This window comes from Daphnia carinata, chromosome 2 (genome assembly GCF_022539665.2).
Source record: "Daphnia carinata strain CSIRO-1 chromosome 2, CSIRO_AGI_Dcar_HiC_V3, whole genome shotgun sequence".
Classification (NCBI taxonomy): Eukaryota; Metazoa; Arthropoda; class Branchiopoda; order Diplostraca; family Daphniidae; genus Daphnia; species Daphnia carinata.
The window spans coordinates 1,184,192-1,203,668 of record NC_081332.1 but is presented as its reverse complement, the minus strand read 5'-3'; the positions used below and the strand labels follow the sequence as shown (position 1 = coordinate 1,203,668).

The window sequence follows — 19,477 nt, the reverse complement described above, 5'->3', positions numbered from 1 at the left end:
CGTTGGGAATACCGTTAACGTTCGTTGTTTGAAACACAAAAAAAAACACCTGTGACGATGATAAAATCTTTACAGCCAAAGTCAATAAAAAGCAGTTGAGCGGATGTCCCATGTTCTCCGTGACGGGTTGAAAATAGAGCGAGGCGTAACATCTTTGATTTCAAAGGTAGACAAATTTTTATATTTTCAAAAGTCTCACATAATTATATACGTATATCACAATTGATGCATCATATGTACATTTATCGCTTACTCCACAATTTTGAAAAAAAAAAAAATATGTCAAATTATTTAAAAACAAAAATACTTTTATACGAACGAAATGTGCCTAGTTTTCCTCCTGGGCTGATGAACAACAGAAGATTGAGACGTCGGAGTTGATGGCGGAGGCGGACTGATTTGAGGCGTCCGATCTTCGCTTCCTGTTCCGTAAGACGATCCAATCATCAAAGGCCGCCTACTCGACGGTTGGCTGCAGAAATTCGAGTCGGGGAAATCACCCAGCCAAGCCAACGATCCGCCGCTGACATCGTGATGATCCGCTGGATTATTGTTGTCCAGGAAGCTCGGCATCCGCATCAAACGGGAATCCTGTTGATGCTGAGAAGACATGCCCGGAGAGGGAGGCAAAGGCGGAAGCATATTGTGATTGGCGTACATGGGCATGTATCCGTTATGATTTTGAATGGGTCCGAATCCCGGCGGAGGCAGAATCATTTCAGCACTATCTCTAGAATCCGTCTGATGATCAGAGACTTCAATGCCCGTATCGTCTGAAGAGACGGACGGTTTGGATGAAATGGACGTCCCATCAGCGATGGCCCCACCTCCCGCTCCGGAAGAAGAGGACGGATTGTTGATGTTGATGACACTCTGACTTCCGCTGTTGGGCATGATGCTTCCGTTGGTGAGCACCTTGTGCCGGTGCGGAGACGTTTTGGCCCGCGGAAGGGACCAGTGATTCAAATCCGTCGCACTCGTTCCGGCTTCCAGCCCTTCTAAATTCGTCAAACTGCGTCCGCGAGGCAACGTGTTGGCCGAGGAGAACCAAGGCGAGCCCCGCTGGATGATGCGTCCGTCCGGAGTGACGATTTTTAATTCGCCGTCTTCTTCCTGGATGTAAGCGTTGTTGACGTAAATCTTGTAGACGGGCCGTGATTCGTTGCTGGACTTCGTCGTGGCAGCAGCCGTGGCTTCCTGCTCCTTCTGATGTTGAGCATTCGCTTCCGCCGGATGGTGATGAGACGGGCTAATCTTCAACGGTTCCACTTGGATTTTCAAAGTAGAAGATGACGATTTGTTCGGCTTCTCTTGTCGATCGTCGCTCCGCTTCCGCCTGGATAGGCAAGCAGCGATCGATAGGATAACTAAGAGTAGAATGAATCCAGCCACTCCACCCGCAATGGCGTACATCTGCTGTTCCGACAAGGCCTGAGAAGCGGCTTCCGGTCGTGTGACGTTATTGCCGTCCAGTTCACCAGCCGGAAGGAGAGGTACCGGATTGATTGTCGTCGTCGTGGGTGGCGGAGGAGGTTCCTCGATGTACACCGGAACGATGTTGGAGACCTTGCCCCGCAATCCGGCGAAATCCACGGCTACGATGGCGTAATAGAAAATCTGATTGGGCCAAGGGACAGCCACCATGGCCTTTTGCCACGTTCCGGCCGGAAGCGGTTGCGGAGTGAGTGAAGCGTGAACTAAAATAGCCGAACCGGAATCGTTCAAAGCCGAACGATCCGTGTAGCAACGAATCTGATAAAATGCAGCCGATCCGGAATCGTAATCCGTGCCGGGCGCTGTCCAGCCGAGTTCGACTTCGTTGGTCGCGTTGACGATGCGCTCGACACGCAAATCTGAAATCCTTCCGGGTGGATAAACATCTTCGTCTTCGCTGGGTCCGTCCACAGTGACGAAACTGGGACCACTGATGATCCGCCGGAAGGGTTGAACTAAAACGGTTTGTTCGTAAGGCATGGAACTGCCACAACAAGCGTCGGTGGATGCAGCCGCTGCGGGCGGATTGAGTTTCCTGACGGGAATGGATGCCTTTCTATTGTTATCCGTCACTTGAATGGTGACGGCATAATGTCCAGGTTGATTGATGGCGTTGGTGAAATAAGCGGAATAAATTCCATCCGCCCGCGTAATATCCGGATCTAAAATTATTATGTTTTAAATAAACATTTATTTTTTCTGACGCTAGATGGCGTGGGCTGTTTTTACATCTACAAGTGAAATGAAATGATTTACCTCCGGTGCCTTTGTCGTACAGCTGGACAAGAAAAGGACCCTGGACAGTGGAATTGTCGGATCCTTCCGGCGGATAGACGAGAGCAGTGACTTTAGCGTCCACGATGGGACTACGTCCGCGCCTAACTTCCGCGTAAATCAAAATGGGCGTTTGCGAGGCATTGACGGGTACGCGTCCGACGTTCGTCCAGGCCTGGACTGTGATGGCCTGGTCGTAGATTTGCGTCGTGGTCATGGCCGGCTGGGCAGTCACTTCCACCGTCGTCGCCACCTGTTGTCTCGACGAAGACGCGACAGGCTGTGCGAATCTGAGTCGGTAATTCCACTCTCCAAACTTGAATCAAAGAATTGAATGAAAGGCAATTAAAATCACAGTTTGGGGTTGGGCTGCAATTCACATGCGGTGTATCATTAAAAAAAAAAAAAAAAAAAAAAAAAAAAGGAAAAGAGGCATCGAATGACGGATGATTAGCGCGTTTGTATTACAAAAGAAGAGTAGACCCTCCGTTTTGGGCCAGCAGCCGATTGATGATCATTTACCTGGCGAGTCCAAATGGTGAAAAATGCGCATGACTAATAGGAGGGTTGCCTCTTAAAAGGAGAACTTCATCATCATTCGATTGCCGTGAAACTGTCTTTTATGTTTTATTATTCAGTCTCTGTTGTTGTGTGTGTGCATTCCAAATTTGGGATCGGCTAATTGCATTTTTTTTTTTTTTTTTTTTTTTTTGTGTTCAAATGTTTTTTTGGCCAGTGAATTTGATGACCTACTCTACAGGTAAGCGATTACAGAACGCCGTGCCCACTTCAACATTTAGATTTATCGATCTAATTAAGGTCATTCATCCCCTATATGCTGCTGATCGATTATTCATTCAAAACACGATGCGGGCTTACCTCATCCGTGTGCGGAATGCGGATGTGCAACATTCCGTCAGAGACGAGCGGAAGATCGTAGACGCGTCCGTTCGGACTGACGACTTCGACCGTGTCGAGATCAGCTTCGTCTGCGCAATGCGCCACCACGCGGACATTGGCGCCGAGTGGAGCGTCCAGCGTGAAAGTTCCAGATTGCATTTGATTGGTGGACGTCACCGTTTCTTCTAGAACCTGAGTATGAAAATAAGAAATTAAAATTCACCTTGGAAAAAATCACATGTGTTTCACATTTCGACATTCGTCATGTCCCTGGGAAGGTCTTTTTTTTTTATTCCGTCGTATATTGAAACCAGAAAAATATGGAGGGGGGGGGGGGGGATGTAAACCGCGGGACAGGCGTGGGAATGAACTGCGGGAGAGCCAAACTCCCTCCCCCCACCAAATCTTTAATGATGGGAACTAAGTCTTTTGAAACCCCCGTAGCTAGTTTCCCTCCCTTTTCCCGTCTCTTTCTTCAAATATAAAAAAAAAAAAAAAAAAAAGTTCCATGAGAATCTAGTGGTGACTTTATTAAAGAAAATAATTTTTAATGATTTTACACTCTACGGGTCCTTGATTCACGTGTGATTGACTTTTGCATTCCAAAGGACACTCGAGGCCAAATGGTTCGGAAATCAGAGTTCCAGGAGCTTTTTACGATACCGCTGTCAATTTCATAAAAACAAAAAGACTTTGGAACACGGTAAAGTGCGGGCATTATCTTTCATTTCAAAAGAGAGGCAGCCATTTAGCCGTAGGCAAAGAGGGGAAAAAGGTCAGCTGTGAAAAACGGTAGTCGTTTGTTTCTTTACCTGGGTAGGTGTATCGAGTTGGTCGTAGCGCAAGATTTGGAGGAAGGCGGCAGCCAATCGCGATTGCGTCAGCGACGTCTCTTCGTCATCGTCGTCGACGGCCAATTGAAGTCCGTTGACGACGCCCAAATCGATGAGCGTCGTCCGTCTGCTCGGGAAAGCGATGGCGTGCACGGTGACGTCGTGCTGCTCGTCCAATTGCATTTCGATCGACGTTCCAGCCAATACAATCAATTGTCCTCCGCAGCACGTCGCTTCCTTTTCATCGTTCAACATCTAAACAAAAAAAAAAAAAAAAAAGCCAAACATGTTTGAGTGAAAGTCTGCACACAACAAAACGAAATAAAAAGTTTGTTGGTTATCGAAGTATTTTGAATGTCAAAAGGTCGGGAGGGCCTTCGCATCTCTCACGACACGGAGGTCGTCTTCGTGAACAGTTCGATACTTTCACTATAGAACCAAGACAAAAAGGGCCATACAACAAACAAAACTCACGAACTCTACGGCACACAACAAAGTAAAACTAGTTTTCCTTTTTTTAAAAAAAAAAAAGGCCCTTCTTCTTCTTCTTCTTCTTACACAGCTTCTCTCGTTGATTTATTCATAAATTCTTTCATCCCCCTCTCTAGCGAGAAAAACGTGTGGCTTATCGGAAGATGAGAAGATGTTGTGCCGAGTTCAGGTCATCAGACAGACTGGCAACATCAAGTCGATCCATCAAAAAACGAGGGGAAACAAAAAAAACAAAAGAAGAAGATGATGATGATGATGTGGAGGCGGTTGTTGTTGCTGCTGATGCTGCAACACAACACAAAATGATGAGCAAAGAATTTCCACATAATGCACCCATCCCTTTTTAAAGAACCTATCCAGGTAGAATAGAGAAAACGCCTGTGGCATGCCAAGGGGAGACAAGTGGCTAAAATAATAATTTTTAATGGGACGTGAAAAAAAAGAAAAAAGAAAAGAGAGGAGCCATATTGGATAAGTGTCTTGGAAAGAAGGGCGTTGTGTTTTACCTGATGAGCGAGTCGGATGGCAGACACGAGATGCTCGGAGGACATTGGCGGGGACGAGCCGAGAGGGCGACGGGGGATGCGACCGACGAGACCGTCGCGATTCTCGGCCGTCACTTTGGTCCATCCAAGGACGACCAGATGATCGCTGGCCGATGAGACGATCACGCTCAAATGAGTTTCACGGTCTTCCGTGGATGGCAGAGCGTGAATCCAACGGTAGAGCGCCCGCCGGATTAAACTCCATCTTCGGCTCTTGTGTTTTTAGAAATTTGTTTTTGAAATTTTTGTTTGAAAATGAAAAAAAAAAGAAAAAGAAATTTACGGATGGAGTTCGATCGAGAACGAGGATGTAACGATGTCCGTTGGATGGTAGAATATATTCAAATTCAGGCGGGAAAAAGGCCATCCATCCATCGTCGGATGGTTCGGCTGGATCATCCGTCATCGGGACAAATTCAGTGGTGGTCGATGGCGATGGACGTTTAAAATCCGGGTGGGTCTCCATGACTTGCCAGATGCTCTGCTCCTGACAGAGCACGTTCTGTTTGGTCGGCATCCAGCGGATGTGGCTCGATCCATCGCACCAATCTTCCGCCTATTTTTCAAAAAAATAATGTTTTTTACGTCCTGCGGAGAGGGGCGCGACACCTTCAACCCCCAACCGAGTCAAACTGAAATGTTCCAGTCTGACAGATGCGTCCCAACTTTCACTGGAGGTAAACCATTTTTGGGTAAAAGACATGATTTGTTTTTAAAAAATGAAGCTATTGAAACATAGGCAAATTAGAAAGCCAAAGTCACGACGGCCATTTTGTTCGATGTGTGTCGATCGTGTGGAAATGACCCGCGTCAAAAGAAAACGGTGAAAGTTTTAGACTTACGTCCAACGATGCCATGATTGAAGTCTGAGGTGGCGTCGCTTTCACCTCTTGCGACGTCGAATTCCATGCCGTGTCGAAATGTCCGTTCCGCCGATCATCTTGGCCAGCGTCACTAAGGAAAGAAAAAAAAAAAAAAACATCGTCACGGATGGCAATCGAATGTTCCAGGTAAAAGAAAAGGCTGGAACTAAACAATTCGTTTGGACCAATGTCAACTGTCACCCCCTCCTCCTTAAAGGAAGACTAGACGGCGAGACACTTGGATGTAAACATTCCTTTTTTTTTTCTCTCTTTTAAATACGTGACGATCCCTTTAAAAATAATTCGATGGGAACCGCGTCCATTACGATCGGGAAAATGTGAACTTTCAAGTTGACCCGCAACTGTAGGAGTTCGCCCATTTTCAAACTGAAATATTTTTTTTTTTTTCTTTAAAAACGTCGTCGACGGGTGACCACCTGGCGTCCGTGCTACGGCGGTTACTTCAAACAAAATTCCCTAAGGGTTGTTTAACTCGTGAGAAAAAAAAGAAAGAAGAGGCTTTTCTTTTTATCGGGGGTGTAGGTCTACACCTTCAGGGGGTACTAGCAAATGAAGGCAAACCGATAGGAGCAAAGGCCACGCTGACATAGGGACATAAATCTCCAGTTGTACAATAACATCAAATAAAAAAAAAAAGAAAAGGTTCTTTTACCTGGTATTGTTGGCAAATGTCGTGCAGGAATTCTCTTGTTGCAGCTCAGTAGAGTTGGGCGGATGAGAACCGTATTCCGACGTGTGTAATGGATACTGAAGGTCGGCATCGAACCCCGTTTCATCAAACACGCCGTACCGATGTTTCACCCATTCTCTCAACACTTGCCGACCTTTTTTTTTTTGAAATTCATTTATTTAAATTGAAATTAAAGTTTAAAAAGAAATTAAATCTAACCGGAAATGAAGGAATGAAGGGGATGATAGGAGCGGATAAACGAACGACTCAGATGAACTCCCAATCCTTGCTGATTGCATCCGCCGTACTGTTTGGCGTGTGGTAGATCGGCGATGAGCGGATGCGATCCGTCGTGAATGACGATGTCGGCCGTCTGCGAGGCGGCCAATTGCGCGTTCATCCTCTTGTTCTTGATGACTTGCAATCGCTGCTGATGTCTCGTCAATCGAAAACAATCTTGCGCCAGCGATTTAGAGACCAACACGCTGATCCTGTCCCATTGCAACCGACCCCCGGTCACGTTGTGCAGCTGCTCCGACGTCGACGTCAACACATTCTATTTTTTTTTTGGAAGAAAAAAGAAGAGAAAAATTGAAGAGGACAACTTCCGGTTGAATCGATTGAATAAAACTGAATGCTCGTTTGTTACGTGTTCCGACAAAGGACTTGAATCTTGTTTTGTGCGGTTTAACAATTGATTCAAATTCCTCAGCCAACGTTTGAAATTCGTTTTTTTTTTTTTAAATTATGCGCTGTAATAATACGGTCAGGCTGACCTGCTGTTGGAAAAGAAACAAAAGAGGGGGAAAATGACCGGATAACGGCTGGCCAACACACATTTTAAACCGACGTCATTGTTTGCTTTTTTTTTTTTTTGGCTCATATTTTGATGCAATTCATTAGAAAACATAATGGCTAAATCAAACATCGATAACTATTTTTTTTTTTTTAAAAAGGTACGATGAAATGAAACAGCGGCTGTTGAACGCGGGGCTAATAGCCTTGCGTACCTGTTGCCGGCCATCTGCTGTTCAACACAAAAACACATGGCGTTATATCTCAGCAGTCCATTTCTTACTCCCCCCCCCAAAAGAATGATGAATGAAAAGAGGCCGACGTCCTCGACAACGTTTGTCAACTTCGATCAACATCTCGCAACAATAGAAACATTGTCGTGACCGCGTACAACAATAGGCGACACTTTCTATCGATATCTCAGGGCCTTGGGCTTGATTAACGCCTCATTAACGATGATTTGCCCTCTAGCGTCTATTTTTGCTACTAGTCTTTCTTTTATAGAATTTAATTCAGATAAAATTGAAATCGATCAGAGTTATGTAAATAGTCTGCCGTGTTCTCTAGCGGTAAAAAGACCCAACGCAGAGACGCTTTAATGGGCGTCGTACGTTCACGTGACCACCCAGCGTGAGTCCAAACCGTGAACCAAAAGAGAAACTGGAGCTGCGTACCTCCTAAAACAGGGGGGGTATTATTATTATGGCATCTTTATAATATTATTATGGACATCTCTCGTGTTTGTTTAACGTTCAGACAAAAAAAAAAAAAGAAAATCGTGCCGTATCCATAAACGCGGTCCAGCTGTTTGTTGCCGTTATGCATCATCGATTGGTTATCGTTTGGAATCGGAACGATTACAATCATATTTGGAAACTAATGAAGAAAAATGTTAATCCTAGTCTATATCTAATCAGAACGAAAATTCGCTCGGGAATATTAAAAGGGCGTTCGTCACGATCGTCCCTTTCACCAACCAAAAAAGGGCCTCGGACGATCCATCAAAAAACGTGTGGCCGCTTGCGCCCACATCAACACAAAAGATGGCGATTGGTTCAGACCGGTTGAACTGGAATCGCATTTCAATGCACGCGCTGTTGCCGATTCAACAATAATACGAGGAAAGAAACTCTTCAAATATCACGACACGTGTCGTCTTTCACACTGACCAAAAAAAGCGCAAACCGACTGGAACAGATGCTTTTCAAAAGAGAGAGACATGTTTACACGGCCGACGATCCCGTTCTTTTTTCAACAACCTTCTGTTACATCCTCGGCCATTTTTTAGTATTTTGAACAGCATCCTCTGATTGTTCAATCAACGGGGTATCCGTTAAAAGCGACGATGCCAGATGGTTGGAGGGTCGATGGGTTCACGGTCACGAATTTCTCTTAAAAAATCGTGATGGACGCATGTACCCCCATCGTTTTACTGAGCAAACGTTAAAAGGGACATTTAAAGAAAAGAATTTGAAGCTCACGCGTCTCTTGAATGTCAAAAAACAGGAAATGTTGGCAGGGCGTTACAATAAAAGAAGAAGAGTTTTAAAAAAAGGAACAATTGCGTCATTATCTTGTAATAAAAATGTCGGGGCGTCGTTTTTTTTCGTGAGAACGTCTATTGAATAAACAAAAGAAAAGTTCGTCTGGGAAAAATGATTGACATCATTATTTTATTAACCTTTTTCCCTCATTTTGAAAAAAAAAATAAACGGAAATCATTTGCATATTCTCTTTAAAAGGTTTTTGGGGCGGATGAAAAATTTTTTCAAACGCGTAGGTGGAAAATAAAAAGAGGAGGAGTCTGGACCTTAAAAAAAAAAAAAAGTGTGTCCGTCGTAAATTGTATTTCCCACTTTATCCCAGTGATGACGACACACGGCCTTTCTTATTTTTTGTTGTCCAGTTTCTTTTGTCCGTCGGCTTCTTGTATAACATCCCTCCCCCCAATTGTTATGGAAAAGATCCCTTCCGACACGGATTTTGCTCAAACAATAAAAGAGGGGGGGGGGGGAACGAAAAGATGTCACCACTTTCAGAGAAAAAAAAACGCGCCGGAGATCATAAAAATATGTAAATCATTTTTTTTGTTAGTCCATCCATCTACGTGGCATGACGTTTGTATAAAATACAGTTTTTTTTTAAGTATATACCTGGACCGTGCCAAAGAATTTTTTTGAAAAACTATAGGGGCAAAATAGCCATCGGGCTCATTTGCATACGTGCGGGTATCTACGAGTTTGACCTGTCAACGTTTTTCCAAGAAACAACGAGGTCGTGAAATATGCAAAAATAATAATGGCCGTTAGAAAAATGATTGTTAATACATGCTACTTAAACATTGGTTCGTTTCTCAGGTGTTGAAATCAAGGAAACAAAGAAATCCTTTTTTGATAGGCTGATCAAAATTGCAGATGATTATCTGCTATTTAACACGACAACAACAAGGCTTCGCATTCAGTTTCCTGTTTCTAATGGCGGAGGGTGGCGTGAGACGATCACGCCGAATGTTCATTCCGCCCTTTTTCTTCTTCCCCCGTTTATGAAAATATTGACACGGTGCGAGATGAATCATCCAACTACTATTTTAATTTCAAAAGTGTGAATTTTTTTTTCGTTTTATTGCGAAAGAGGAAAAAACAACTAGAATGGGCGGGACTTTGAAATGACGGATGATTCGCGTGCCCAATTTCTCATTTGCATAAAAAGACGAAATTTTGAAAAAAAAAATGTGCCATATTTCCGTAATAGAACGATAGTGTACTAACGGAAGAAAAACAAATGCAATTGGAATGTTGAAGAATTCAATCCATCATTTTCCTTTCAATATTTGGAATCTTTTCATTGGCTTCTGCTTGTTTCTACTGCGAAAGAATTCAAGGAGGTGGGGAGAGCATTTTCGAATCATTTCCCATCCCCGCATTTGTAGGAAAAAAGGCACTGACTGAACCTTAACGAGAAATTAGCATATTTTTCGTTTTTCTTGATGCCCTACGCATTTTCCATATTCAAAAAAGGAGAAAATACGATTTTTCCATAGAAAACAACAAGGAGGAATAATATTTACGAATTATTTCTTTTTTTTTTTTCGAGGAAAAAATCCATAATGGAAAGACAATTTATCTCTTCTTTTCTTTCTTTCGACAAAGAGTTAAACGATTGGTGTGTATACGCATTAAGATGGTGGGGGGATACGGGCTGTTAAACGACATGAATATGCAAATCGCCTCATTAGCGCGCGCCCAACTCACAAACCTACTTGGCTTTGAATAAAGATTTTTGACCAACCTCGATTTGTTTGAAGAACGTGCAATTGTCGCTCGATGGAAGAGTGGGTTCTTCTAGGCGCACGATTAACCGTTGGATAATGGCCGATGCAGCCACACTTTGATCCAAATGAACATCGATGATTGGCAATAACAACAACTGCAAGAAAATCACTGCGAATTTCACGACCACCATTTTGTTTTCAGTTTGTGATTCGAAAAAGTGCGATTCTATTCTTATCGAAGGTGTCAATCCATTGGATGTTTCATGACGTCAAATTGCCTATCATTAAACTGTTTGATTTCTTTCAACAAAAACGAAAATTAAAAATTGTTGTAGTTCACAGACACGATCACAGATGTCGACACGCGGAGACACACGTGTTCTCGCAGCCACGTCCAGACAGGCACTGACAAAGCCCCAACTGGTTTTGGCTCCACCAGCACAACACACACAAGGAGGAAGGGTGCTTCAAAATCGACTTGCCAAGTCGACTAAATGTTGCCCAGAATTTTTTTTTTTTTTTTAAAGGATTTCCGTTGCTGAGATTCGAGAAATGTGCGTTTAGACAGTTGGAGAAAATGTTTTGCGAGATATGTGCAACGGCCTGGATAATCAACCGACTGTGATGCCTCTCGTGAACGTAATCACGAAAACGTCAAAAATCTTCTTTTGTTTGATTTTCGACTTAGAAAACAGGAGGGGGAATAAATCACGGAAAGAGCTGAGAAAGATTCTTCCTTGCGTGAACGATGCCGTGCGCTGATAAAAATTGTGCGGTTCATAATGACGCAACTCATTTTCGTTTATCTCTACGCATCTTCTTTTATTTTTTTCAAGTTGCTTCTTTCTCTTTGCTGCCTCGACTAAAGAGGGCGGGTCTCTGAAACGGATCTCTTTATATCTAATGTGGATATGTTGTGCGTAACGGTAATTTCCCTTGCGTCTCTAATCCACGTGATTTTCCTTGCACGGACAAAATGATATTGCACGCCATTTTTTTCTTATTTCTTTTAACTTTGAAAATCTCATTTTCAATTGAACATCACCAGATGGCATTTTAAAGAGATGCGGGGGTGAATTGTTTTTCTTGCCTTTGATCGTGAGTCAGCCATCATCGTTCGTCATCATCACACGCTGCGTTCGAAAAAAACTGTCCGTCTTCTTCTTCCGCCGGCATGTCTTGCTCATTTTCTTTTTTGGCCTAAAGAAAATGCGGGAGTGGATATATATAGATGCATTTTCGATGTTAGCGGGAGAGAGATGGAGCACGTGACACATCCGTTCGTAGCCGGAAGTGGGTGATAGTCAAATAGAAGGTCCTTGTGGTTTTGTTCATGTAGAGAAACTTGTCATCTATGTGTCCTCAATCCTGTTGTTTGTTTTGCATGCGATTTTACGCGATTTTTCTTTGTAGGAATGTGAAGATGATGGAAGCCAAGCGAATGATCCTACACAGCATCCCACTTTGTTTGTGTGATCCTCTTGCAAGATTTGCATTGAACTGGAAATGTCCCATTTGTCTGGGCACAAACAGCAGGACGTCACTTGCCATTTCACCTGGAAAATGTATTGATCCATCTGATTGTTGGTGCCAGATAGGAACAACAGTAGCCTGGAGGGCAAAATGTGACAACACGAGAAACCAGTGGCTGATCGATTTCAACCTTCAAAAAAAAATAGTTTGTGGCCAAAGATGAAAGGGTAGATGCGTATCATCAGTCATCTCTTTTATGTGGTTTTCACATTTTGTCTACGTGGCACCTCCGCATGGAAAAAAAGGCTTCCGTTTTTCTTTCTCTAAATACAAAGAAAAATGTTATTTATCTGAATATTGGAATCTAATTGTTCACAATGATCAATCATTTATTAACTGGGTGATGACATCTCGATAGAAAATGGCTGTTGCTATGAAACACTCTTTTTATTTCGTACACAAAACAATTGTTTGATTTCAGAGGGAAGAATTGAGGACAAAAATGGCCACAAATCACGCGTGACTCGACGAAAATTAGGCAAAAAACAGTTTTCTTCTTTTTTATTGAGAGATCAGAGAGAAGAGAGAGAGTGTGTCTAACATCTTCAAGGTTCGTCTATACACACGACGAAAAGAAAAAAAAAAATATTATGGATGTATCACATATAACGCCCGCCGGATACAGGTACAGATTCCCAAATCAAGAAAAAAGGTGTTGTATCAACTCTCTCTTCCCAATACATTACACGAAAATTGTGTTACAACTACAAAATATATTCTTTTGTGCGATATATAACGAAAAAATGCGAAAAAAACATTTCACGATTTTTAATGATGGGAAACAAAAGAATTGCCTATAGGTGAGCTGCAGTGGTGTGGCGTGAGAATAAACATAACAACGTTTCCTTCGTTTTTTGACTAGAAAACAGATTTCATGATTATCGACTGTATCACACACACTAGTTTTTTTCTCATCCATCAAAACCTGTAATCGTCTCGCGATCGATTTTGTTTTTTCGAGTTGAAAAAAGAAATGATTTTCTCTCTCTGAAACGTCGTTATAAAGAAGACCTCGTTATTGGGAAAGCCGGCAGCAACACACGCGGTGAAAATTCATAAATAATTACGCTTTTTCTGCATGAACGAAAACATGTGAATATTTATGCAGGAATGTGCAACACGAAATTTTTTTAGATATTGGCATCGGTTCAAAAAATAGTTTTTACTTGCCTAATAAAGGTGGAGAATATCGTTCGGCTTTATAAGGATCAAATATGACGCCAAATATCTTTGTGTGTTTTACGTGTCAATTAGGGGGGGGGGGAGCGTGTCGTGCACGTACAAGGGCAGTTGAATTGGCTTTTGGATATCAGTAGCTCGATGGTCGTTTATACTTTCTCTCTTAACATTTGAATGCATCAAGTTTAAATACATTTAAAAGGCGGTGGGATTTCTTAGGAGATTTCGAAAGATTTCCCACGAGAAATTAAAGCTTCCACCTGGGCTAATAGTCACGTCCTTGATGTGTCTCTCGATATTTACACACCACCCTCCCCGAAAAATATACAAAGAGAATTCTTTTGTTATAGACAATAAAGTGCAGAGCCGATAGGTGCAAGTAGAACAAGCGAGTGGACATCACGTTTAGGCCATTTTGTCCACGGACACATTGTCGTATATTAGGAAAGATATCACAGGTGTGTCATATTCCGTCACGATGTTTATATCAATACAATCACGATGGTTGCGTGATTTTTAAGAGCCACATCCAAATGAATTTCATCCATCTGTTTTGCGTCTCTTTCAATTGCAAAGATCGTTTTCGAGTAGCACGTCAGGGGGGGACCATTCATCCCGCCTTTATCAAGAGAAAATAGGGCGCGTATATATTTCGTGATCAAACGGGATTTCCTTTTTTTTTTTTTTTTTTAGCCAATCTATTTTGTGTTTTTTCTATTCGAAATTTATGCGCGCACTTTCAAAACAATATTCGTTTCAATCATCATCGGCCATCAATCTTTTTTCGTCAGTTTCATTCAAAACTTATTTTTTTTTTTTTTAGGGCTATCAATCGCTTGTGGCGATGTAGACAAACAAGAATTTCCCAGCAGGTTTCGTATTTTTCCAGGTGGATGGGCTCGCACAAAAACCTTTTTATATACGTGTCGTATTTCAACTGTTGGGTTCAAATCCGGCGGCACACCGAGTACACACACACCGGAAATGTGTGTGTCCCCCTCCTATTTTTTTAAATATTATGTAGCACAATCATTTATGAAACAACACCTTTTATTTTGTAAAAGAATAACGTTTGTTTCGTCACTATGTGTCGTTGACTTTCACGTCTTGAAATTCAAGACAATGAGGGGGACGATGTTTTATGGACTCGAATTACACGCGGGCACACGAATATTTTTTTTTTTTTTTATATTGACGTGGTGAGATAGTCACACAGACGTTGCCGCTAGTATTCAATTAGTTCATTTTTAAATCTAATTCTTCATTGTCGGAATAATTTAGAGATTTTTATTCAAACTTTGTGCGTATGCAAATTGATGTCATAAGATCATCGAACACACCAGAGTTATTCCAACGTATTTCTTTTGTCTTTTTTTTTTTTTATTTTTATGTACTACGTGAATGATTGTTGCGGTGCCTCAGGCTCTCTTCTCGGGACGAAAGAGAGAGAAGAGATAATAACAATAAATTTTTCTCTCTCTCGGAAAAATCTTGTTGCTTTTAATTGCTACGCACAGATTTATTAGGGAGGAAATACGAGCCAATTGTATAATCCCAAAATAAAACAAAAAAACATTTACATATAGGCGACTATATGAACACACACGAAACAATAAAATGATGTAGCCATTCGGCGTATATAAATATCTCGAAATTAAAAATCTAAACGTTTCGATTGTCTGTGGAACAACGAAATCGTTTCGAAATGTGGAAAACGGCAATTAGCCCGAGAAATTTCTTTAGAAAAAACATCCAAGCAAAACGACATTTTACGTATAGAATTCAACAAATACTCGAAATGTTTCCCACATAACTGCAATTATTCCGCATTGCGTTCCTTCATTGGAAAAATACCTTTACAAAAAAAAAAAAATTTAGAACACTGACGTCCTTTTTCTAACATTCACGAACCCCCTGATCTTTTGAATTTCGCATAAATTATAGCCAAAAAAAGCCGCAATGTCATCGATCAAGAGCCAGGCCCATATAAGAGGTGATGATATGGGACTCGCTAATATTATGCATGTAACTGGAAGCGGTGAAATCTCGTATATATTTTGCGTGTACATACATATCACTAATACAGCCACTAGGCATCTAAATGACGTACGATCGCTCCTATATATAAGACGTGTTACATACGCCGTCATCGAATTTTAAGAAACGAAAGTTTAACGCATTTTGTTTCGTAAAAAAAAAACGAGTTCTAAATGCATACATTAATAATGATTTAAAAAATTCAATTGAAAACATTGATTTAAATATTTTTTTTACGTCCATGAATGGCGCCGCTATTGTTTTTTGGCGTGCCTTTCGGACTCGCAGCACAAAATAAGGCTAATATTGTGTATCTCTGGCGGTTTGGTGCTTAGCTGATTAGCGAGTTGCATTCCTTATTGGGCAACGTCGTATAATTAGTTGCTACCAAGACATGGAACTCTATTGTTTCCACTGTAATAAAAATAAGAGCTGCTTCTTCTCTGTAACCTCTTGAACTGAAAAGAACCCCGCCCCATGTCGCAGTTTAGGCTGACAAACTTTCTCGAAGCTCGTGCTTGTACATCATCACCAATTGAATGATAACAAGGTGTACTACACAAGCCGGTAGTTTGTACTTGTGTCATTGTTTGTACTTTAAGCAAGAAAATGCGCTACTCGTCCGACAGAGAAAGTTGTTGGGGCAGACACGTTATCTTTGATTGTTTGAGAAAATGCCGCCAAAGTCACATCTTTAAGGCTCAAATTTTGTTATTATTCGCAGTTTCTATATAGACGAGACTTTCTCTCCATTTAAGGGGTGGGGATTCGCTGCCATTACAAGGGATAAGGCACGCGAAAGATGTGCTGTGTATACAATTGGCGACACAAGACCCGTATGTAACCAACAAAATTTCTTTGTTTCAGAACCTTGACGATGGAACATTCTTTTCAACGTTTCCCACGTTTAAAAATTAAAAAAAGAACATGAAAAGGAAAAACTTTTAGCTGTGGGAATGTGTTAAACTCGAGACCTCCCTCATGTAATCCATGTTAGATTCTTTTTTTATTATTTAGTCCTTCAAATAAAAACATTGTAACAACAACGGGTTCTATGATACAGCGCCACGTACCGGTCGTAACGGAATCGTATTTATTATTCAACGTTTTTCTTTCTGAATTTCAGTAAACACATCCTTCCGATTTTTCGTTCGTGAAATATGCCCCAATGGATCATATTTCCCACGTTTTTTCTCTTTACAGGAACGCAACCATTGTTGCAAACAAAGCTGACCGATGAATCTTAACATGTCTCGTGACTCACGTATCGTTCAAAGAAATGTGTGACCGACGTGACCGTTTTCTTCTTAAAAAAAAGAAACGGCCCCATTTTGGCGTACGCGAAATCACATCGAGTTCAATTACCGAGCAATCTGGCGACACCGCTTTCTATTTTGCCTATAATTTTGAGCGACACCAGCAACAACAAAACATTTATCGTAAACACCGTCATCATCTTTTCTGATCACTTTCTCTTTGCCAGTCATTACACAGGTGAAAACGTTGGTGATACGCTGCTCTGAACACACGTAAGACAAGAAATTGAGATAAAAACCGTGCATAACGCGACAATTGGTGTTCCTTTCTTGTTGTTTTCATCTTCCAAGAAACCACCTGCTGCTTTTTGCCGCCAGTAAGTTCCGTATAGCCGTACTTTAACGACTTCTTTTTTTCTTGTGTACTTCACCTTAGATACTTAACCAGAGATGAACACGGTACGGGATATCCCGATAAGGCGCGTGCGTCCACCTAAAATTAAGAGGCCCAAGGCACCAGCACCAAATCATTTCTTTGCTGTGCGAATATCAGACTGTCAGGTTGGTCCATCAAACATTTTATTCTTATCAATAACCTTTCACTTTTCTTTCGTATAGATTGTCCAAACTGTGAACAATGTCCACAACACCATTTTGGAACAGGAACCTCGTCTCAAGACTGCCCTCGTGTCTCCATCAACCCTGCACATCACGCTGGCAGTGGCTCACCTGTCCACCAGCGAGGATGTGGTCAAGTGATTTATTCATCATTCATTTCACATAACCACTAACTTACCATGTGATTTATTTCAACCCATCAAGGGCCAATCAGGTATTGCAGGAGTCTGTTGGGCTCTTCTCAGCCAGATTGCCAAACTCTCAGTTGGACATTGATTTGGCACAGATGGGGCATTTCAACAACAAAGTCATCTACGCCCGTATAAAGGAGGAAAGCGACGGAGCGGAGTATCTCAATCACCTTTGGAAATCGTTGCGCGATGGTTGCCAAACCGCAGGCATTTCCCTAATTGACGGAGACAGATTCACACCGCACGTAACTCTCCTGAAAATATCCAAAGACCCCAGACTCAGGCGTAAAGTACGAAACTCGTCTATGGCACATTATGAAACTTGGTGTTGGTTAGGAGAAAATGAAAATCTTTCTTTCTCAGGGGATCAAGGCTGTGGCCTCCCATTTGTACGAGAAACACGTTGATTGCGTATTCGGTCGACAGGTAACAAATATTCACCGAGTGCGAAATAAGCTGATTCAAGGTTAAATCTTTTTCTGAAATGAGCCAGGTGGTTGAGAGCGTTCAGTTACTGTCGATGACAGATCCCAAGGACGATGAAGGATATTACGCTTTGAAAGGAGAATTCCATTTCGGTATGTATTTAATTTATGTTAGATGTGGGTCGCGTTAAAATGTAATCTTTAGAATGTCAAACGTTCCATCAAACAGGAACAATCATTAAACCATTAGAATTAATAGATGAAGTCGATGTTGAAACATGCACTACATCCAGTATAGCGGGGAATCACGATGTATCGGCTACATGCGACAGTTCTAACAGTGTTCGAGAGTGACCATGCAATAGTACCTGTCATCCACTGTTTTCATTACATGGTTCTAATTCATGGCCCACAAATAATGGCCATCTTCAAATTTTATACATCGGCATTGTGAAAAGTTTTACCAGAAGGGCTACTGAATTCTTGATTTGAATTCGATTTTTTTTATAGCTGACTTACGAATTCTGTCAGTTTTTAATCCACTTTTTTCCAATTAATTTTAATTCAAGTATTTTCGTAATGAGATTTTACGGGTAAATCCAAAGAATTCACGAGATGTTACAGTTGCTTTACCAACTTTTGGAATACCAGGAGAGTAGTAGCACCACAAAACTTGTCTAAAAATTAAATACCTCCTTGTAACTTAAATGTCCATATAATTTATCATTACCTAAAATCAGTTTGAAATTCAGTTGAACATAATTTATTTTTCAAACTAAGAATCAGAAAACATTAATGAAACTTAAAATTCTATTCACCTTTAAAAAAGAAAAATCCTTGTTTTGTTGAAGAAAAATGCTTTTTCCAGATCCCTATAATTATAAGATTAAATCTTTAAACATTAAGCAAAAAATTAATAAATTTTTCAAAAATTTCAAATATCTCATAATGGTTAATATCAACACTAACACTCTGAATGTGAACAGTATTTAAAATCATAGAGTTAATTAACACAAAACAATCTCAGGACACTCACCACTTGGATAATGGAACTGCCAAGCTTTTACGGCCAAAGTCCTGAGGTATGCTTTGTCTCCAAAATTATTTCTTCCCTCTACAGAATCGACAACACGAAATCTTTGATAATATATATTTTGACAAAGAAATATTGTGCAACTATTATTCTAGTAATTTAACTATGGAACTTGTAAATTACTATTTACCAAAATTAAAGTAAAGTAAAATATTAGTTGAGAGTGATAAAATAGAATCAAAACTATCCCCTTTCAAAATAGCATTTCCACGTGCAAGTGTCTATAGCAGCCATTCTACGCCCCTCATCTATTAAACTGGAATATACCCACGACTGGCACCAATTTACCATGTTAAATTTTATTTTCTACTAATCACATTACCAACATTAGAAGCTACGAGATTTTTGCTAATTACAAAATTTTTTGTGTTACCATTCCAACAAGCGAGTTCTTCTTGCGATGAGGGCTGAAAGAGAAGAGAACGATTGATGCATGATCACAGCAGAAGAAAATAACAAGCGGAAATGGGCACTAGCGCCAGATTTT

General features: G+C 41.2%; 2 protein-coding genes and 1 long non-coding RNA gene across 4 annotated transcripts; 1 reads left to right on the top strand and 2 right to left on the bottom strand.

The window, feature by feature from the left end:
* Nucleotides 1-17: 17 nt before the first annotated feature.
* On the bottom strand, nt 18-11,048 carry LOC130686136 (calcium-activated chloride channel regulator 1-like). The gene is made up of 10 exons (XM_057509428.2): nt 10,676-11,048; nt 6,812-7,148; nt 6,575-6,746; nt 5,881-5,992; nt 5,322-5,594; nt 5,000-5,251; nt 3,981-4,256; nt 3,148-3,360; nt 2,251-2,584; nt 18-2,156 (listed from the first exon to the last, which is right to left on the bottom strand). Exons 1-10 carry the CDS (start codon nt 10,847-10,849, stop codon nt 310-312), a joined length of 3,990 nt encoding a protein of 1,329 aa, XP_057365411.1. The 5' UTR covers nt 10,850-11,048; the 3' UTR covers nt 18-309.
* Nucleotides 11,049-16,800: 5,752 nt separating this feature from the next.
* LOC130686006 (A-kinase anchor protein 7-like) lies at nt 16,801-18,836 on the top strand. Of its 2 annotated transcripts, none has more exons than XM_057509312.2 (7): nt 16,801-17,040; nt 17,112-17,224; nt 17,282-17,418; nt 17,486-17,762; nt 17,836-17,898; nt 17,966-18,050; nt 18,127-18,836. In XM_057509312.2, the coding sequence occupies exons 2-7, from the start codon at nt 17,114-17,116 to the stop codon at nt 18,249-18,251; spliced, it is 798 nt and encodes a 265-aa protein (XP_057365295.1). In that variant the 5' UTR covers nt 16,801-17,040; nt 17,112-17,113; the 3' UTR covers nt 18,252-18,836. The 2 variants fall into 2 exon arrangements, with proteins under 2 accessions (XP_057365295.1, XP_059353575.1); XM_059497592.1 differs by having other exon boundaries at nt 16,803-16,936; nt 17,100-17,224.
* Nucleotides 18,645-19,426, bottom strand: LOC130686016 (uncharacterized). The gene is made up of 3 exons (XR_008999781.1): nt 19,364-19,426; nt 18,934-19,011; nt 18,645-18,769 (listed from the first exon to the last, which is right to left on the bottom strand). It is a non-coding gene; the product is annotated as an uncharacterized LOC130686016 (long non-coding RNA).
* Nucleotides 19,427-19,477: the final 51 nt, after the last annotated feature.